A 21666-nucleotide genomic window follows, 5' to 3' on the forward strand; every position below is an offset into this window, starting at 1 on the left:
TGTGAGCTAGGGAGCCCTCACCTTCTAACCAAGCTGGCCGGGCTATTTAATCAATGCTGATCCAAGAACAGGAGCAGAACGTTACCTAGCAGACCTTGAGGTTTTGCATTGGTGCCACGGACCCATATGGTAAGGCCATACCCTGCTCTGCCCTCTCTTTCTTTCTACTCCCACCCCTGACCCCACCCTTGGAATTCTAGGCTCTTGGAAGGAATCTCCTCTGGCAGCTCTGGTGCAGAGGAGAGGGGGCTCTAGAGGGGACCCATGTGGTCAACCTCCTGGTTTGATTTTCCCCAGGTGTGGCTTTTATTTCCCACTCTTGTCCCCCATATGCCTAGCCAGGTACTTTGCCTGTAGGCAGCACTTAGCGAATCATTATTACATGAACTCCTCCTCAAAAAAAGGACGAAGAAGTCCTGTACCATTAAAGACCATTTTTGCAGGTTACCACATGGCCTTGGACAGGTGAGTGTTGAGGTGGGGCAGCTCCCAAGGTGAGGCCAGTCTGTTCAGAGGCTGAACTTCAAGCCAGGCTCCGTTGATACTGAGACAGGAAGAAAGGCTGAGCACGCTCTGAAATTCTCTCTAGACCAGGCTGTGTTGACAGGGGAAGGTGGTCTGCAGGGGAGACGGGACTTACTTCAACTTTAAGGGACTCTTTCTACTTTACTGGATTGTAAGTTCATTAAAGAAAGGACCCATAGTTTATATGTATTTCTTATTAATACATTATTTATTATACTTAATATTTGTGTTGTACTTTATAAAACCCTTTCAGCCACATAATCTGTTTTCTTCCTCCCTCCCTCCCTCCCCTCCTTCCTTCCTTCCTTCCTTCCTTTTATTCAGTGTGCATTAACTGAATTCCCACTTTGTTCTAGGCCTTGAGCTAGACTCTGGGATGCCTAGACCAGAGAGGAAGGAGAGAGAGAGAGAAGTAAATGAGCATAATAGAGGGTCACAATAGGTGCTACCTGGGTTGAAGAAAGCTTCCTGGAAAAATGACACTTAAGCTGAATCTTGCAAGGTCATAGGAGTCAGCCTGCGGGGAAGGGGACAGCAGGTGCCACGCCTCCGTGGTGAGAGTGAGAGGATGCTGAGGACAGGCATGTGTGTTAGTATCACCCTGAGTTACTCCGTGGAGGAGTTAGTGCTGCCAGGTGAGGATGAAGAGGCGAGGAGGGGCGAGATCACAGAGGATGCTGTGAGCTATGCAAGGGAGATTTGGATTTACCCTGAAGGCTACAAAGATCATTAGATACTCTAAAGACGGTGTTAACTTGCTAATATTTGCATTTTAGAAAGATTGCTCTGGCGTGGAGAAGGAATGGAGACAAAGCTAGATGGGGGAGACTACTCAATGGGCAGCAGGGGTTATCAGTCTTATTTCGTAAAGGAGAAAGTTGAAATTTGGAGGGCTGATGAGTTACCAAGTTCATATAGTAGGCTGTAGACTTAGCTTTGAACTGCTGGTCCAGTGTTTTTGCCGAGATCTTACTTTCCATTACTCTTCTTCATGGCACATGAATTTTAGGCAAATGTCTGACCTACCCCACTCTATGCTTTCTTACTCCCATTCCTTTGCCTCCTCAACACCTCTTTCCTGGAACACCCAATGACCATATATGTCAGTTCAAACCCTATTCATCTATGAGGACCTGTCTCAGAGGCTGCCTCTTCCAGGAAGCCTTTCTAGATCTCCCCAACAAGAAGTAAGCTCTCCTTTGGAATTCCAATGTTAGTTAAACTGAACTTCTCTTCTGTCACTGAACCTGTGCTGCTTTGTTTAATGACTTATCTTCAGGACTCACAGGTAGGTTCTTTGAGGCGGTGCTTGTGGAGGTCCATGTTAATTTACCTTGAACTTACAGTATCCCCCACCGTGCACTGTCCACTTGGGCTGAATACTATTTACTGGGTGAATGAATGCATGGTTCGTAGGGGAGGGGCAGTTTTTCCTCCAAGATAGGAGGGAATGAGGAAGGATGGGATCTTAGGATCTGAGGAGGGATGTTCAGGGATTCAGTGGATGTCTTCCATGCCACCATGTCACCACTTCCAAGGGGGTGGTGAAGAGTGCGGGCGTTGGAGTTGGCCCGATCTGGGCTCAGGTCTCTGCTCTGACACTTACTGGCTGTGTGAGAGAAAGGTGGGTGGGGCTAGGGGCTCCAGGAGAGCAGGGAGGCCCGAGGGGCATCTATGGGAACACACATGGAGTCCCCAAGATGAAAAAAGGCTCACAAGTGGCAATGAGGGCCCGGCTGGAGTTAGAGAGTGGGGACTTCTTGTGGTCGGTGGTGATTTCTCTCCTTGGTGAGTGACGGACAGCTATTTCCCCAGAGCCTGATGCTGGATGGCCAAGCCCCCATGGAGGCTCAGTATGCAGAGGAGAGTCCAGGATCCTGGATCTTCAGAGCAGAGCCAGGAGACCCACTGCGGAGGCCCGAGGCCCAGCAGCAACCCAGTAGGCCAGACTGGGCCATCGGGGAATGACGGGGTGGGGGCAGTGAAGGGACAATCTTCCTACATCCTCCAGATTCTTTTTCCCCAGACCTTCCCAGGTCCGCCTTAAATGACTGATGGTGAGAGGCTGTCTCACTATTTATCCCAGACCTGCTTTTGCTGTTTCCCATTTGGGGGCTTGAGTGGGCTCCGAGGCGCCAGTGATCAGACCTCTGCCCCCTACCCACCCCAGGATGATGGGGCCGGGGGAGGCGGGCAGGTGCAGTGGGGCAAACTACCGCTGCGAGTCGGCGGCTGCCTGGTCCCGGGGTGGTGCCTCGGGGTGAAGAGCGGCTGGCAGGCGGAGGCAGGGTCCCCAGATGCTCCTCTGCCCTCCTCCCCCACAGTCTCTTGGGCAGGGCGCTGGTGCACAGGGCGGCGCGGCTGGGCGGCGTTCGGAGCCCTGGCGTTGCTGGCTGGTGCAAGCATTGGCTCCTGGCTTCTAGGTCAGTGCTGGGACCTTCAGTGGCAGGGGACGGGCAACGAACAGGATCTGGGGGATGCTGGGAGAGTGGAGCAGATGCTGAGCAGGTGTTCAAGGCAGGTGGGATGAGCGTCTTTTCCATCTAGTCTGAGTAGACAGCACGTAGAAACGGGGTGAAGGGCCAGCAGGAGGGACTCGGGCTCTCCGTAAAGAACATTTCAGTCCTACAGTGAGAAATGTGCTCGAGTGGATGATCCAGGGACGCCCTTGTCAAACTTCTCCAAGAGATCTTTCCCAGTCAGAGGGAGAGACAGAGACAGAGACAGAGACATTGAGAGCGCAATGGCTCTCTTCTGCACGTTGCGGGGGGCCTGCCTCGGGCAGGGCGGTGAGGAGCCCCCCCGAGGCTGCCTTTGCCTCCCTCTGCTGCAGGTCCCTTGCTCTGCTCCTTGGCCCCCTCCTAGGGGAGTCCCTTCCTTCCCCCAGCCTCTCCTTGTCTTTGTCCTCTGAAGCGCTGTATCTGTGGCCGGCTGCCCCTCAGCCTGTTCCCGGGACCCTGCAGGATGAGGATATGAGCTTAAACTGCTCGGAGGCCAGCGATGAGGAAGCCCTGCTCCCCTCGCTTCCCAGAGCAGGTGGGCCGCGCCCCAAGGTCGCAGGACTCCCACCTGGGCCCCGGGCCCCTGCACAGCTGTGGGATCCTCCCTTCTGGCTCGGGGCAAGAGGACCAAACTGAAGGGCCACGAGTTCGCTGCCACCCACCTGTGTTTCCCGTACTGTGAGGGTGGAGCCACGGCCCAGCCTTGTAGAGCTGACCTCTGATTTAGGGCTTTCAGCACTCCTGGGGGACGGTCTTGATCTTTAGCGGGGGCATGGCCAAGAGCCCAGGCTGCCAGGAGAGATGGCGACTCGCCCTTTGGGCAGCGTGAGGCTGCGGTGTGGGGAAGAGAAGCCAGATGTGGGGGGTGGGGGCCAGCGCGGGGCCGGCAAGGGTCTGGGTCCAGGGCAAAGAACACACAGAGGGCTGGGAACGTCTCGCCGCGTTGTCTCCGCATCCCGCACCCAAACCTTGTCCCCTCCCCTCCAGGTAAGAGTTGAGGGTCAGCAGATACGGTGCTGCTAAGGCTGCGGGTAGAATCAGTTACAGAGGTTAGTTAGGGTCAGGTTGGAGCCTGCTTTTGCTAGCTGTGTGCGCCTTTAGTTCCATTACTGCTTTGAGCTTCCGTTTCCTTCTCCATGAAGTGGAGATGAAAATAGTTACCGCCTGAAGTTGGAAGCATAATAAGAGCATAAAATAAAAGGGCTTAGCACAGAGCGTGGAAAAAGCAGATGCTCAACGAACAGGAACCATCGCTAGTATTGTCATGAGATTTGAAATCAGAAGACCTGGATCCATCACTTGCAGATCCTGTGACCTAGGATGGGTCGCTTAACCTCCGTGCCTTACTTCCCTCATGCAGAATGTGGAGGATGGGAATTCTCACCCCACAGGGTTGCTGTGACACTTAGTGATGGAGCACGTTTAAAAGCACTTGGTTAAAACACAAACCTAAAAGGCTGCGCAAAGAGGGGTTATTTTGCTCTCGGAACCGGCTGGCTCCCTGGGGAACAGGGAGCTCGATATGGGGTGACCCAGATGCTATCGTGAAGGCCTCTTTGGGTCCCATGGTGGCCAGGTCCGGCTCGCCCTGCCCATGCCGCCCCTCCCTCTCGCAGCAGGTGGGATGTGGCTTTCATGCTGTGGTTTCAGTGTCTTTCAGAATAAACACCGAGGACTTCTTGCTGGAAGTGCAGGTGAGGGCCCGGCCAGACTGGCTCCTGGTCTGCCATGAGGGCTGGAGCTCTGCCCTGGGGGTACGGATCTGCCGGAGCCTTGGCCATCTCAGGTAGCTGGGGCCAGAAGTGGGGCCTGGGGAGGGTGGAGAGCTGGTGGGTGGGGGAGGAGCATTGAAGACCTCTATCTGTCTGTCACCATCAAAGTACTCAGGAGGTCATTTTGGTCATCTCCTGGCCTCTGGGCATGATGGTGCCCCAGTCTGTTTCTCTCCTTTGAACATCCTTGATTTTTAACAAATATAAATCCCAGAAGAGGTCATTGTCAAAGTCTTGTTCACTGGTATAGTATCACATTCCGGTTATACTTAACCCCCATCTCTCGTGCTGATCGTCAGTTTAAAGCTGATTTCCTCCCGTTTTATTCCCTTCTCCTGCCAAGACTCACAGACCACAAGGCAGTGAACCTGTCTGACATCAGGCTCAACAGCTCCAGGCAGTTTGCTCAGCTCTCTCCTAGACTGGGAGGCCTCCCGGAGGAGGTGTGGCAGCCCAGGTAGGGCTTCTCAGGGGGCTGAGTGATGCCCCTCACTTCCTGGTGAACAATGCAGCAAAAATATTCCTATCATGAGAGCCTGGTGGCGAGGACGCTGGAGGTGTAAGACAGGACAACAAAGAGGAATATTTCCCAATTAGAAATTGCTGACTCAGCTCACAGGAGCCCCGCCCACCAAAGTTTCACATACTTCATCTTATTGGCCCCTCACGAGAACGGCAGGATTGGGTGTTATTGTCGGAGGATTTGAAATGGTACTCCTATTCCCATTTTACAGGTGGGGAAACTGAGACTCAATGAAGTAAAGGGCCTTGTGCAAGGTCACAGAACCGATAGCAGCCAAAGCAAGTCTTGAAACGAGGTTCCTGTCTCCAAACTAGTCCCTCTCCCCCCTGCCGCACTTTATGTGGATAATTCTGCTATCTCAGGAGAGAGATGGTTAACTATCTGGACCCTGGAGACCCTCCAGAGAAGAGAGGGCTCTGGGATGGCCCCTTCCCCAAATCCTGGGGGTGGGTGCAAGCTGAGCGGGTTTTCACCCTGCCTGGGTGGCCTCCAGCTTTCCAGCAGCCTCCTCCTGTCCCTGCTCTAAAGCCTTCTCACCCCTTCACCACTGTTCCCGCCTGAATCTCAGAACCCTCCTGTCCAGCTCCTGTCCCCTGTGGGCCGATCAGGGGAACGTGGGGTCCCTGTCTTAGATACCTTGATGGGCAAAGGGAAGTAGGAGTGGGACTGACTCTGCCAGGAGAGCCGGGGGGCCGTGGATTTGGGAAACTAGTAGAATCCAGGCATTAGGATGCTGGGGGCAAGAGAGAAGTCAAGAAAGAGGGCTTTGGTCCAAAAGGAGTTGATGTTTTTTCCTTTTTAATAGTGTGTTTTTAAATGTATTTATTTATATTAGGCCGCACTATGTGGCTTGTGGGATCTTAGCTCCCCAACCGGGGGCTGAACCTGGGCCCTCAGCAGTGAAAGCGTCTAGTCCTAACCCCTGGACCGCCAGGGAACTCCCAGGAGTTGAGGTTTATGCTAAGTAAGAGGAGGGGAAAGAGGAGAGCAGGCATATGAGTACACAGGGCCGGGCGAAGGGCTTGGGAGAGAGTGGAGTCATCTGAGGCCGCAGCACGGGGCGAAGAACTGAGTCCATTCACTCACTCTCTTACCCACTCATCCGCTGAGTACACATTACTTACGGGCCTTAGTGGGAACAGCTGGATTTTCACATTCACGAACGCTCCATTTGTAACTTTGGGTCCTGCCCAGATCCAACTGGAGGACCACGAAGTCCTGTGTGCCCGGGACGACTGGGCAGAGCACAGCTGCTGTCCCAGAGACCTGCTACAAGCAGGGGCCTGGGGGCTTGGGTGGGGTCAGGAAGCAGGTGGCTGTGGCTACAGAGAGGCCCCCACTGCTTCCCCCAACAACGACCCCCTCCCCCAGGCCCTCGGGTGGGTGTGCAGCCTAGGGTGGGCCCCACCCAGCTTCCTGCTGGCACTGCCTCTGTTTTGCAGGGGCAGCTGTACTTCTGGTCAAATTGTTTCCCTCAGATGCTCTGGTGAGTCCTGTCCTGGGTCCGGGAAGGAGGCGGTGGGAGGAGGGCATCTCCCCCATGCCCTCAGGGTGGGACATCCCCACTGGGAAGCTCAGTTGGGTCTGGGGTAGGGGTCCTTGCCCACCTGCCTGCAGGGCCCCTTCTTGCAGACAGAGTTCTGCCCAAACAGAGCCCCGTCTACACCTCTGTCCCATTCACCACCAGCCACTGGTTTGGGTGGATGACCTCCTTGCCTCACTCCCTGCCCTGGCCTCCGACGTTCCCTGGCCCCTGGGGAAAGGGGAAACAGCAGCTTCTGGAGACTAAGGATGGTGGGGAAGAGGGGCCAAGTGAGAGACAGTTTGCAGAGTGCCTTTCACCCGCCTTCGCAGTCGTCTAGCCATCTCTTCATCTGTCCTTGCACGCGTCTGTCCACATGCCACCATTTGACCCCTCCTGTGGGACAGGCGTTTTCTTAGATCCTGGGGCTCCATAGATGGTGCAGGCAGCACCCCTGCTCTCAGCGAGCGCACCGCCTGATGGGGCAGGTAGATGTAAGCAACCTTTCCAGCTTCCCGCCCCATGCTTAGGGCCAGGAATGGTAAATGGGAGCCGTCCACGCTGCACCACAGGCCTCGACAGTCAGCACAGTGCTGACACCCACCCCGCGTTCTTTCCATCTCACCCGTGCTTGTCTGTTTGCAGAGTGTGGGACCAGGCCCCTGGCTTCTCAGATAGTGGGCGGGCAGGCGGTGGCTCCCGGGCGCTGGCCCTGGCAGGCCAGCGTGGCCCTGGGTGCCCGGCACACATGCGGGGGCTCCGTGCTGGCCCCACACTGGGTGGTGACCGCGGCGCACTGTGTGCACAGGCAAGGCTGGGGGCTGCCGGGGGGAGGGTTCCCCCTAGCATTTTCTCTCTGGCCGTTGGTGTGTCCTGTATACAATGTCCAACTGTCCGCCTCCCGTGTCTGCTGAGAGCGGGCCCGGGCGGTGTTTGTGAAATTCTCCCTGTTCAGTGCCAAGAACAGCCCTGCCTAAATAGCAGTCATCATACAAATGTTGGTTCTTTAATTTTGTTCGGTCTTTACGCTTTTAAAATGCTTTCGCACTCACAGCCCTCCATGCTTCTTGACGTTTATCACCACTGTAATTAAATCAATTTCCATGTAATTATTTGTTTAATGTCTTTCTTCCCCTTTACACTGGAAGCTCCATGGGGGCAGGGAAGAGTCTTGTTTACCACTGAATCCCTTTGTTGATTTTTCCCTTGCCTTGTCCCCGTGGCCTGGAATGTAGTAGGTGCTTAATAAATGCTGGTTGGAAGGAATGAATGAGCTCTTCGGCCCTCTTCTCTTGATGGCGGGCAAGGCAGGTGATGTAATCCTCATCTTATAGTGAGGAAACCGAGGCTGGGAGAGCCGAAGTGCCTCCCCAGCCATCACACTTAGGAAGTGGGGAGACAGCACTGAGGAAAGCTTTGCTGACTCACTTAGAGCTATGATAATCACACAAGGCCCCTTCCATGGTTGCTGTAAAACTTGAAGGGGGTTATGCCGGAGAGTGCAGGGGTGGTGGCCAATGACCATAGTGTCTCACTTCTCTCTCCATCAGTGCCTGAGCATTTATTAAGCACCTACTGCATGCCCAGTGTCTTGCCAGCTGCTGGGGAATTCTAAGAGGCCTGGGTTCTGGGAGCTTGCAGCCTGGTGATGGGGCCCCCACTAACAGCCGTGCTTGTTGGCTTCCTCCCCCCACCAACTCATTTATGTCAACGTCTCCGGCCCCTTCCTCCCCCAGGCTCAGCTCAGCTCCCTTGTGCAGTTTCAGGCTGTCCCGCCGGTCCAGCTGGCGGGTCCACGCGGGGCTGGTCAGCCACAGCACGGTCAGGCCGCACCAGGGGGCTGTGGTGGAGCGGATCATCGCCCACCCTCTGTACAGTGCCCAGAGCCACGACTACGACATGGCCCTCCTGCAGCTCCGGACCCCGCTCCACTTCTCAGGTGAGGCTGTGGTGAGAGGGGTGGCACAGGGAGTGCGAGAGCCCCGTGGATTCCTAAGACCCCCTTGTGCTGTGAACCCAACGTTCACTTCATTTGGTGACCGTCGTGGACTCTGGCATCACCTGGACCTGGGGTGGCGCCAACGCTTCTACACACTCTTTTGGGGACAAAGGTTCTGGCCCTTTTCCCATCTGGGCTGCAGGCGGGATTTGCCTCGAGGTCGCAAGAAGAGCTTCTCAGTGGCTCCATCTCCCAACAGGCTGCTGGTGCCAGGTCCCAGCTGGGCTATAGTGAATAATAGTTAACTATGTATTGACAGTTAATAGGATAACAGTTAATAACTAGCACCATGTTACAGTTAATAAGATTTACCTTACCAAATATTCTTTCACCCCATCCTCAGAACAAACCTGACGGGGAGCTGAGGCTGGTGTATGTAGATAAGGATGTTGACCTTTAGAGAGCGAATTGACTCTCTTCAAGTTGACGAGGCAAACAATTCCCGGGGCAGAGCGTCTCCTCCACAGCATCTGCTTGAAGGGCAGCTCTTCCACACGCACGTGCCAAGTGCACTCACCTACAGACACACATGCTCGCACATACACACACACACGTGTGCATGCCCTTACACGCTCACATACTCATGCAAGGCTCACATAAGTATGCACACCTACTCCTGTGCACACCTACTCTCACACCACACACACACACACACGCACACACACACACACACACACTCAGCACTCCTCCCTCCCATTGCTACCTGGAGCCTTGGGTTTCCCCAGCAACAGTGGCTGCTCTATGCTGTTCACAAATTCTACCGTATATGGGTGCTCTCTGCACCGTTGTTCAACAGTTAATGCTTCTAAATTGACATGAATGTATTTAAAGGGAAATGTTAGGTTACTACATAATTGGAGAATCCATATGACTTATATTAAATAGATAATAACCACAAAAATGCACAGAGTGAAAACAAAACAGTGCTCAGGTCCCAGCTAGGCGCTGTGCTCTGCGGAACTGCCGCGTCAGGCTCTCTGTGCTTGGAAGGAGTGGGCAGGCGTGAAGAGAGGCACAGAGTAGCACCAGACAGACGCTTTCTCCTTGGTGCAGAAGAGGGGCTGAAAGAGAACCGAAGAGGAAATACTTTCTCCCAGCGAAGTGGCGTTTATCTAACGGCAGGTCTATGCATTACGTAAAATCAGGTTCAGGCTCTGCCCACAGGACAGGTCGCACACTTTTGGAAACCATGTCCCAAGAGGGTCCACACACCCTGGGGAAAATCCAAAATGGGTCCTCATTAGGAGAAGTTAGGTACAAACACCCAGAAGGAGTTTCTATCCCCCCTCAGCCCTAGGTGGGGATGCACCGTGTGTATACCGCCCGGCCTAGGGCACCAGGCACACTGCAGTTTCCACACTGTCCTCTGCGTGAATGGTGGCTCCCAGGGGGGGCAGTACCTGACCCGCAAGGCTGTACGGGAGGCCGGAGCCAGGACTGTTTGAGAAGGGGGCGTGGAGGACACGCCCGCCCTGGTCCTTTTCCCAGGCTCGCGGGCAGGGAGGCCGAGCCGGAGTGGGACCCGGGACCCCTGCCTCTCCACAGACACCGTGGGCGCCGTGTGCCTGCCGGCTGAAGAGCAGGATTTTCCAAGGGGCTCGCAGTGCTGGGTGTCTGGCTGGGGCCACACTGACCCCAGCCACAGTGAGTCAGCTCCCAGGGCCCGGGGTGCACAGGGGTGTGGGTGTCGGGGAGGCATCCTTTCCCAAGGTGAGGCACCTCCTCCTTCCCTGGCCACAGGGCAGCACCAGCCCCCTTCTCCTCTGGCATCACCCTTGGCCAGACCCAGGGGCCCCAGTCTCCCCTGCCTGGGTCTTTCTGGGAGAACAACCTGGTGTTTTCCCCTAAACCCAGGCCCCTTCCTCCCCCTCCCCTTCTCCCAGGAGGGCCACGGCCTCAGCATCAGGGTGTATGTGTGGGGTCTACTCCTCTTTGCTCCCAGCCCCCAAGTCTGACGGACCCCTGCCTCCTCACCCAGAGTCCACAGCTCCCATCCTGGGCTCCCCTCTTTGGGCCTCCGCACCTCCGGGGCCTCGAAGGCCCTCTTGCTGCCCTGCTTTCCCGGGCCTCGCTCTGCGCCCCTCCATCTCCGCATCTGCCTCCCGCAGCCCACAGGTCGGACACGCTCCGGGACACGGTGGTGCCCCTGCTCAGCACCCAGCTCTGCAACAGCTCTTGCGTGTACAGCGGGGCCCTCACGCCCCGCATGCTGTGTGCCGGCTACCTGGACCAGAGGGCCGACGCGTGCCAGGTGCGGGCGGGCGGGGGCCCGGTGTGGGGTGGGCGGGGTCTGCGGCCGGGCGCCCGGCTGACATCCTCTCCGCGAGCGGGGCGCCCAGGCAAGTGGGCAGCGCGCTGCGGGTTGAAGGGGGGCGCGAGGCAAGACGGGATCGTCCTGGAAGCAGGACCGCCTGTGTTCCCAGCCCCGGGGTCAGCGGTTGGGGAGTGGTCTGCCGCCACTCCACCAGGAAGGACTAACTGCCTGTTACTCTGTGTCCCGGTGCCTGGATGCCGCAGGGGGACAGCGGGGGTCCCCTGGTGTGCCTGGACAAGGGCACGTGGCGCCTGGTGGGCGTGGTCAGCTGGGGCCGCGGCTGCGCAGAGCCCAACCACCCCGGCGTCTACGCCAAGGTTGCCGAATTCCTGGACTGGATCCAGGACACGGCGCAGGTGAGTCGGGGGGCAGGTGGGGCAGACCTTTTTGTGAAGGACCAGTAACCCTCGGAAACCGTGACCCTCATCCCTCGGGCCTGGGCCCTGCTGGGAGCTGGGGAATATTCCCAGACTGGGAGAAGGAAGAAGTGATGCTTATAACGTTGAATCCATTCTATTAATTTAAGCATTCACTAAGGAAGAGTTAACCTGAATTTGTAGCCCAGATTTTCCATTTCCTGTGTGGCCTGTGGCAAATTCCTACAGGAATTTGGTAAACCTCAGTGTCCTGGTAGTAACCATCGTGGCTACTGTATATGCCGTCATATGTGACGATGACATGAGTTAAGGCCTGCCCAGCGCCAGGCTTAGAGTGAGTGATCCAGGTGTTATTATGTACTTACTTATGACCATTACTCATCCCTGGTCGTGCCTGCTCTCCCTGCCCTAGGGAGAGAGCTCAGCATCTAGCAGTTTGAGTTCAGCCACTGATTCATTCTGTGTGATCCTGGGCCGGCCACTCCACTTCATCCGTTCAGGGGAAGAGCCAAGTGAGAGAATGTGTATAAAAGCACGTGATCTGTATAAAGTACTTTACAAATGCAGGGTGTGATCGTGGGAAGCATCCTTCTGCAAGGTTGGGCTCAGGGCAGGTGGTAGATAATAAACTGTAGAGTTTACAGGTGACCTAGGCATCCACCTTCTCATTCAAACCTTACAAAAAACCTAGAGAAGCAGATATTTTAGCCCCATTGGATAGAAGTGGAAATGAAGGTTCTGAGTGGTTAAGTGATTTATTAAAATGCTAGTTACTCGGCTAAGCGAGGGTGGAGCCGCTCTGTAGATCAGCTCCTTTCTCTTTCAGCCCAGGACTCCCTCCCCTGGTCCTGTTGTTTCCTCAGTCTCATTGCATACCAGCCTCATGTTTCCTGGGGTCTCTGGCAGGTCCACTAGATGGAGGAGAAGCAGCAGCCCCGGATGCAGAAGGTGTGGATCTCTTATCACTGCACAAGAGACAGTCACCACCCACTGGCCAGCCCCCAGGCCACAGGGCCTCTCCCCTCCAGCCCTGATTTCCAGCCCCTCTATCTCACCAGAGAGCCTCAATGACAGGAGAGAAGCTGGGGTTGGGTTGGGAAGGTCGGGGAGCCGGGAGGTGGGGAGTGAGCAGCTGGAGAGGAAGAGGGTGCTGGCGGCCGGGAGCCTGCCCTTCTGCCCCCACCCCCACCCCAGCCCCTGTGCTCATCTTTTGGGAGGATGCTCAGGGATGCCCTGGGCCTGCCTTCTCCCTGTGCTCTCAGGTGGGGGAAGTGCCTCCCTACAGACCCAGGCTGGGAAGCTCCTGGGCAGATGGGGTCAAGGCTGGACCAGCCCAGGTGAAGCCCATGGAGTCAGGATCCGCCCCACTCTTCTGTCGATCTCACCTACTTCCTGCTCTCACTTGGCTCTGACTGGCCCTGCTGGGGCGGGGGGCGGGGGGGGGGGGCAGGGGCACTGTAAGAACACTCTGCTTGGTGTTGGAACAGGGTGTAGGTTTTAAATGACAGTTCTGTGAACTGGTCCAGGTCTTCTGGTATTAAAGTGAAATGATATATGGCCTTGGTCCCGTCCTCCCCCCACCCCCCTTCTCTCTCTTTCTCTCACACCTACATTAAGGGGTAGTAGAATTACAATTTTCCTCCCATACATGTTTCTTAAAGCTCTGGAACTGACTCCTGCTCATATAATTCTGTACATTTGTTAAATCTACATGTCATGATTGACAATAGAAAGCCCCAGCCTTCCAGGTGCTCTGATGCTGCAAGTCTGAGTGCCACTGAGTCAGTGCTCCCTCCGGGAGGGTCTGGCTTCCCCACGAGACCCATCTCTCCTCAGCTCTTGTTTCAGGACTGGGCCTTCTGGCTCGGGAGATGTCTTTCTGAGTTTCTGCCCAGTTAGCATTTTCCTGGTTAAGCTTCTCCCCCACTCTCTCCTCTCCAGCGATTAAAATGCAATTGGTATCTTATTTCTAAAAGCTGCAATGAATTTTTTATGGTGCTTACCCAAGGAAATGCAATTAGCGTTTAGCAATAACACAACTTTTTCGGGAGTTTATCAGCATTTTTTTGAGGGATAGTACAAATGAATATTCATTCCTGGAGGGTCTGCTTCCTTTGCAAAGAAGTGCATTAGAAAAAAAAGGGCCACAATTTACTGTCGTTTAAAAACAGCTGGGGAAGTGGCTGCTGGGAGTCTGCTGCCCAACTGCAGAAGCAACGTGGGTGAGGCCCTGGCAGGTGGTGGGTAGTCTGACCCTGTGTTCTGAGAGCCCCGAGACATCCAGCCTCCATCCCGAGATCAGCATTTACTACCTGACTCTGGTGGGTCCCCACTTCAAGAGGCAGTTTCAGGGCTGCCTATCTCCCTGGGCAGGGAAGAGTTACCAGCAAATCCATCAGCGATGATCTTTTTTGTGTTTCTGTTGTTGCCCATAGGCGTTTGCTTATTTAAAGGGAGCTTTTTATTTACCACAGTCATTATGATCTGTTAATAACCAGTAACACTTGGATACTATTTTACGGTTTATCAATCCTGCTCACACGTGGTATCCCATTTAGATCTCACACCATCTATGTGGTGAAGATATTATTATCATGCCCATTTCACAGGTGAGAAAATTCATTCAGAAAGCTGAAGTGACTTCCCCAGGACCAGCCCGCTAATAAGCGCCAAAGCCAGGATGGGAACTTCGAGTCTTTTCACGCCAAATCCACATCATTGTTTTGCACACGGATGAACGAGATGGTCCAATATTGCACAGAAGTATAGAATGGGAAGGTTGTTTAGTCACCTGCCTACAGTAAGGCATTGCCATCCCTCTTTTTTATAGGTGAGGTAACCAAAACCTGGGAAGAGGCTCCTGCCAGGGACCCTTCCTGGGCAACGTTCTTACAGATTTCCAGTTCTGCATGGTCTGACTTAAAGTGTTACAAATGAGTATTTTCCACAGGAGGACGATAAAGAGAATCCTAATTAGAGAATTTGCTAATAACGACTCCCTGTTTACCTATGGAAGGTCCTGGTATCTTTCACCAGGCCACGAGTCAGATCTACAGACTCAGAGGCTCTCACCTGCCCTTCCTGTATTGGCAGCTACCAATCCAGCCCTTAGGAAAGTGAGGAAAAGTGGGTGCCCTGGGCCGGCTGCTGGAGGGCAGGGCTGGAGATGGGAGCAAAGAAGGGTGACAAGATGCAGGTCCGGAAGGATTTTAATGAGGACCAGCTGGGTGCCCAGCTGTGTGACGCTCTGCAGGGAATTCAGAGGCAGAGAAGCGGCTGCCTTATTGGAGCCATGAGACGTATTTGCAATAAATTATTAGCGGCCAGCCAGGCACGAGGCTGAGTGGTGCGGCAGTAATTGCTAAGGGAGCTCCAAGGGCCTCTTGTTGACTAAGTCAGGGCATTTCTGTGTGCAGGAAACCTGTCTCTCTCCCCAGGGGTTCAGCATCCCATCTGCCTGGGCAGGGCTTGCCAGCCTCCTGAGACTTCCCAGGAAGGTGGCTCCTGGCTGCCAGGCCCAGGGTAGAGCCCTTCTCTCATCTACTCCTTCTCTGTGCTTTGGGGGTCTGGAGGGTACAGCGGGGTGCAGGCTCTCTCTCCTTGTTAGACTTTCCGTGGAGTCCTGCTTCTCCTAGGAGAGTTGCTGTGAACGAGGGGGCAGCTCTGTCATTCCTCGGAAACATTTCTCGGGCTGTTTCCTGCATTTTATTTTTGGAAGTGTTGGGTTCACCCACAATAGGACGAAACTGGAAATGCTGTAAATGCTAGAGGGTGGTACAGTAGCTGTCAGGAGATGGTTTTCCTGAGTCTCCCCACTGTTTTTCTCTCTTCTTCCTTCTCTGCCCTCTCCTGGCCATGTACTTAGGACCCTCCTGGTTGCTCAAAAGAGAACCCACCTACACCTGCTCCCACTCTTGCGCCTCCCTCGTCATCCTGGGTCTGGATCCCTCCCCACCTCCCTACTAGACACACCAGAATGTATCTTTGTGTTTGCGTCACTGGGGCTCTGCTTCCTGCTAAACTCATTGCAGCCCAGTATGCTTAATGGCCCTTTAAACCGTGTCTTAAATACCTCCACCTCTAGGAAGGCTCCTTATCGTAGGTAGGGAGCAGCTTCCTACTGAGAGGTGAAGCTGGCCTTTCTTACACATTCTGAGGCCAGGAAAGGGAGAGGCAGAGCCTGCAGGCACCCTCTGCAGATTTCCTGTGCCCTGGAGCCCCAGGGCCGAGCAGTGCAGGGAAATCTGCTGGTGGGTTTTCTCCTGGGCTTGGTGCTGGGCTGGACCACGCTGGGGACTCAACAGAATGGAGAGAGGAGTCCTGGCTCCAGAAGGCGTGATCTGTCACTAATGTGACAGGAAGGCGGGGGCTTTCACAGGCCTGGGCTTATCTTCTGTGCATCCTCCCTTCCAAGGAATCTCTGGCTGTGGCATCTGATGGTGGACAGTCCCGTCTGGGTCTTTAACCACTGGAGAGTGCGCTGCCCTAAGCTAGTGACTCAGCCTTCTTGGAGTTTGGTCTCCCATCTATCAAATAAGGGGTCTGGGTGAGGGCGTCTCCGTGGGATCTGCCTTATCAGGCCGCCTTTAACACAAACCCCTGCTGCCTCTGGAGACATCTATCTGCAACCCCCAACATCCAGTCGGGACACCCATGGAGAAGAGCTTGTTCCCTGGGACAGATCTAAAGGAACAAGCTTGCTCTGCTGTGTCAGGCCCTCTCCAGGACAGCGCTCTGACTGCCCTCTGGGTCCTGGGAGGATGAGGCACCAGGCAGAAGATTTTAAAGCCATCTTTCCCCGTGTCCCATGTACACTGGTGAAGGTTCAAGGACAGGTTTTCTCAGGGGCTCCCCAGCTCACTTCCCAACACCCCAGGCTTTGGGTGGGGCCCCATGGGTGCCAGCTCCCTAGAGACAGTGAGGGAATTTCCTCCCTGCCCTGAAGTCTGCAGACACTTTTCTTCTGCCTACTTTCCCTTGACAGCTCCTGAGCTGCCCACAGGACCCCCTGCTCTCCAGCCTTTCCTCCTGCACGTGGCCCAGTAGTGAAGAAAGTTTTCCGCCCGCAGAACCATTACCAGGCAGCTTGGGTCCAAGCTGTCCTCTGTCCCGAGCCATGTGTCAGGCTCACAGAGGGTGGAGCCTTTCCCATGGCCCCTCAGTTAGGGGAACCCCACCTTCCCGGATTGCCCAGGACTGTCCCAGTTGTAACACCAAAAGTCCCGTGTCCCCAGAAACCCTGCAGTCCTGGGCAAACAAGACAGTGGGTCATGCTAAGTCCATCGCCTCTCTTCTGTATAAAAGGCAAAATCCAGCTCCCCTTGGCCTCCTCCAGTCCCCCTTTGGTCTGATTGAGCTTAAAAGCAGCTTTCCCTGGTGGCCCAGAGTTGCAGGAGGAGAGGCTCCCAGGAATTCTCAAGATCTGGACTCTTTTGCAGAGATGCTGCCTTGGTCCAGAGGCTGTTGGAGCGAGAGTCCCTCCTTCCACAGGGGCCGCAGCTGACCTGGCTGCCCATCCTTCCCTTCGGTGGCTCCTCGGACGGCACCCAGGGCAGCCGCAACTCATCTTGCCATATGTTTTGAGCAAGCTTCTCCTGGAAGCCAGGAATACTGACCGCCCAGTTTCCCCAGGTCTCACTGATTTCTGCTCCCCAGAGCGTGGTACAGGGCTCAGCATGTGACAGGTGCTCGCTGAGCTCCCTCAGGAGGAGGGGATGGCGGCGGGGGGCGGGGGGAGCTGCCACCCGCATCAGAGCTGGGTCGGTCTCTTCTCCTGGCCTCTGCCTCCTGGAGGGGATCAGAGAGGAGCAAAGAAGAGGCTGCCAGACTGCTAGAGTCCGTAGGGATTTGGTGGGGTTTGTTTTTCCTCGGCACTGTCTGCAGACGCGAGGGCATGAATAAAAGAGTGAGGAAGATTTACTGTTCCCACAGCTTGGCAGTAGCCCTGTATTTGTACAGCGGATCCGGGGGAGGAGAGGCGGGAGCAGGTGGGGATGCTGTGGGGCTCGGAGAAAGTCAGACCCTTGTCAGTCTTTTTGCAAAGGCTGTGGGGTGCAAGTGAAGGTGAGGCTGGGAGGGGTCTACTTAGGCCAACTCTCCAACTACCAGGGGCCAGAGTGCCCCCTCCCCCCACTCTCCAGCCTTCCCCCTGCAGGAACCAATGGCAGGCAGCTTGGGTCCTTGAATCTCTAACCCCAGGGGCACATACGTGCTGGGCCTGACAGGCAGTGCTGCCAGTGGGGACCCCGAAAGAAAGGGCCCCAGGCTGGGCTCGGCTGTCACTCATGGCCCTGGTAATGGACACAGTCAGCAAATGACTTTTATCACAGCCTAGCCTGGCCTGGGGCTGGGATCCAGAACCTTTTAGCTGAAAGTAGCTGTGGACAGGATCCAGTGTCGCCTCTGCACGTGTGTCCAAGGCTACACCACCCACCTCTCTCTTGATGACATCGTACTTCTCTTGGGGCCACCAAAAATGGGCCACTCTTTGTACAAAGTCAGTTTTAATGGGTCTGGTGGTGGGAGAGAGAAGAGAGGAAGGTCTGAGAGACGGGGGGTGGCCCCTGGGAGGGGATGTCATCCGTACTATGTGTGTATGGATGCCTGTGTGCCTGTGTGTTTCTGTGTCTGTGTGTGTCTGGGTATACGTCTGTGTATTTGTATGTGTCTGTGTGTGTGTCTGGGTGTATGTTTGTGTGAGTGCCTGTGTATTTGTGTGTGTGTGTGTTTTGTGGGAAACCTGAGGGGCCTGAGGGGAGAGGAGGGAGGAGGAGAAATGTGAGGAGTCTGGGGAAGGCTCTGCAGAATTTGTCCCCTAACCCTCAAGACTCTGGCCAGTTTCCACCTACAGGGCCCCTACCACCTTTACTGCCCCCTCCATGGTCAATGTCAGGGGAGTTCTCACGCAGACTACGATGCTTCTTTCTCACCAAAAAGTCCTCATCCTTCAGGGTGACCATGCTAACCCCACACCCCTCAACATGCTAACCTGGCAGACCTAGTCATAAATTACCAGAAAGAATCAACCACAGTGGTCATACACCAGAAATACAGACTTGTAGTAGCGTGTGTGTTGAGTGCATGTGTGTGTGTGGGGGGGGAGGGGTGCGGTCATTTCCCCACAGGGGCTTCTGAATCTTTTTTTTTTTAATAAATTCATTTATTTTATTTATTTATTTTTAGCTGCATTGGGTCTTCGTTGCTGCGCGCGGGCTTTCTCTAGTTGAGGTGAGTGGGGGCTACTCTTCGTTGCAGTGCACGGGCTTCTCATTGCGGTGGCCTCTCTTGCTGCGGAGCACGGACTCTAGGCACGCGGGCTCAGTAGTTGTGGCTCGCGGGCTTAGCTGCTCCGCGGCATGTGGGATCTTCCCAGACCAGGGATCGAACCCGTGTCCCCTGCATGGCAGGCGGATTCTTAACCACTGCGCCACCAGGGAAGTCCAAGGGGCTTCTGAATCTTGTCGCCCTCTCCAGGCTGCTTCCCTCGGGCCCACTTTACCATTTGTGTGGGTAGAAGGCCAAACACCATATAGCTAAATAGTTAAAAGTGACATCAAACTAAAAAACTGTTAAATTAAAAATGTTCTCTCCTAGAAATTCCCTGGCGGTGCAGTGGTTAGGACTCCGTGCTGTCACTGCCGAGGGCCCAGGTTCAACCCCTGGTCAGGAAACTAAGATCCCACAAGCCATGAGATACGGCCAAAATAAAAAAAGGAAAGAAAGTTCTCTCCTCTTGCCATGACAAATATACTTTCTTAAGGATGTGAAAGGCCAGATGTGAATTTAGAATCCTTGCGTCTTTGGATTCTGTCCCGGAGCATGGTGGCGTCGGGAGAGCTGGTCCTACCCAGGGTCTTGTGGGAGCCACGTGAGGCACTAATCCTGCTTTGAGGGGGGCGCCCACCAGTGGGGTCTGCCCTCAGGGACAGAGGCCTGTGCAGTCTCAGGGCTACTTGAATCCCAGGGTCTAGAAGGGGGCACATGGGCTCTGGGTGGGCATATTAGCTCAGCCCTGTGAGCTTCTCCCCTCAGGGAGAGTCTGGTCAAAAAGGGCCAGGACAGGATGAGGCAAGTGAGGCATGGGTCTCAACAGCCCAAAGGGCCAGCTGGCTCCTGCCTCACCCTGGTCTTGGCCCTACAGGACAGAGTCCTATAAAGTAAGCATCCCAGAGCAGGGAGGGCTTCTCTTGTCTGGTCTCCATGGGAGTTGAAATTTATTCTGGTCCATCAAGTGAGACAGAGGTAAGATGCCAGAAGGAGATGGTCTCTTCTGAGCACCCTCTCTCCTCTGAAGAACTGGCCACATTTCAGGGAGCCCCACTTCCATCAGCCCTGCCCCCACGATGGTCCCTGGGCTCGTGCCCGGTGGAAAAATGCCCAGAGTGATTCTTTATGATTCCCATTCACGAGGTCTCTCAGAAACTAATTCAGATAGGTGGGCGGAGTCAAGATGGCTACTAGGACGCGGAATTCGCGTCTCCTCACAACTAGGGCATCTACCAGGCACCAGTGGGGGACCACGCACACCTAAGGGTATGGGAGGAACCCCCAGTGACCAGATAGAACGTGGGGCATGGGGGGAGTGAAGGGGGGAGAAGTGGAGGCGGGCCGGGACTGGCGCCCCTGAGGGGCGGCTGGGGGAGGGGAAGGGATCTCACGCCCGAAGGGGGAAATTGGGGAACCCCTGGGAGGGCAGAGGATCAAAAGGGAGCGTGGCCAGGTTTCCCCTGCCCACTTGGGCCTCTAGGAGAACCTGCTGAGGTTCTGGGTCTGATCCTCTGCCCACCGAGGCCCCCTCCAGCCATGTGGGTCCTGAGGGAGGGGGAGGGAGGGAAGGGGGAGCAAAAGTAAAGGCAGGACCTCTGGGACCGACACCCCTGAGGGGTGGTTGGGGGAGGGGAGGAGTTCCTACACCCAGCGGGACCCACCCATGGTTAGGGGTCCAGCGGCAACAGTGGGGAGGGGCACGAAGGAACAGAAGGGAATGCTGCCAGTGCTTTCCCCGTCCACTTAGGCATCAGGAAGCCTGTTGGGCTCCCGGGCCTGATCCTCTGTCCTCGGAGCCTCCCAAGCCCCGCCCCTACACCCCCACCCGGGGCCCCACCTCTACACTCGGACACCCCTTCTGAGACCCCCTCCAACGCGCTGGGCATAAACCCCACACACACCCCCTCACCCAGGGCCCTACCTCCAAATTCCAGAACGCCACACTCCAGACGCCCTCCTTTCCACAAGCCGCCTCTCCCCTTCCCCTGCAGGTCCTAATCAGAGACACCGCCACACGCTTGAACGTCACCCCCCACCCACCTAGGTCCCGCCCGACCCTAAACCCCACCCCTGCCTAAGTTGCACCCCCGCCTAAACTCCGCCCCCATAGCCAAGGGTTTTTGATTTTTCTTTTTTCCTCTTTTAGATTGGGGTTCCATTTTACCTTGTTGATTCATTGCTGTGGATTCTTTTATATTTTTATTTTTCCTAATAAATCTTTTATTTTATTCTTTATACTTTATTATTGTTCTCTCCTTTTGGCTTGTTCTCCCCCCTCCCCGTTTTTCTTTTTTCTGTTGTGGTTTTTTTTTACCTTGTCTCAGTTGTTTCAATTATAGTTTTATTTTTCCTAATATCTTTTTTATCTTTCTAATTTTATTTTGTTTTTTATTCTTTGATATTGTACTCCTCCTTTTTTTTCTTCCTTTTCTTTATTTTACTTTTACCGTGCCACGAAGCTTGCTGGATCTTGGTTCTCAGGCTGGAGGTCCAGCCAAGCTCCTGTGGTGGGAGCTCTGAGTCCAAACCACTGGACTAACAGAGAACCTCAGACCCCAGGGAATATCAGTTGGAGTGAGGCCTCCCAGAGGTCCTCATCTCAGCACCAAGACCCAGCTGTATCCAACTGCCTGCAAACTCCAGTGCTGGACGCCTCAGGCCAAACAGCCAGTAAGATAGCACCACCCACCAAAAAAAAAAAAAAAAAATGAAACGACAAAACAATATGTTACAGATGAAGGAGCAAGGTAAGACGAAATATGTAACAGATGATGGAGCAATGAAGATGAAATAGGCAACCTACCTGAAAAAGAATTCAGAGTAATGATAGTAAAGATGATCCAAAATCTCAGAAACGGAATGGAGAA

General features: G+C 54.8%; 1 protein-coding gene across 1 annotated transcript; it reads left to right on the forward strand.

The window, feature by feature from the left end:
- Positions 1 to 2301: 2301 nt before the first annotated feature.
- On the forward strand, positions 2302 to 18199 carry TMPRSS5 (transmembrane serine protease 5; the record flags this gene model as incomplete). Its single annotated transcript, XM_027082275.1, has 11 exons — positions 2302 to 2464; positions 2850 to 2948; positions 3439 to 3561; positions 4677 to 4812; positions 5142 to 5255; positions 6764 to 6807; positions 7489 to 7651; positions 8604 to 8782; positions 10388 to 10486; positions 10951 to 11093; positions 11360 to 18199. Coding segments are annotated over 11 exons (1464 nt in total), but the record flags the coding sequence as incomplete, so codon positions are not given.
- Between the last annotated feature and the right edge of the window lie 3467 nt (positions 18200 to 21666).

The sequence above is a fragment of the Aethalodelphis obliquidens genome, unplaced genomic scaffold (assembly GCF_003676395.1).
Source record: "Aethalodelphis obliquidens isolate GAN/ISIS:26980383/991018 unplaced genomic scaffold, ASM367639v1 scaffold46, whole genome shotgun sequence".
Classification (NCBI taxonomy): Eukaryota; Metazoa; Chordata; class Mammalia; order Artiodactyla; family Delphinidae; genus Aethalodelphis; species Aethalodelphis obliquidens.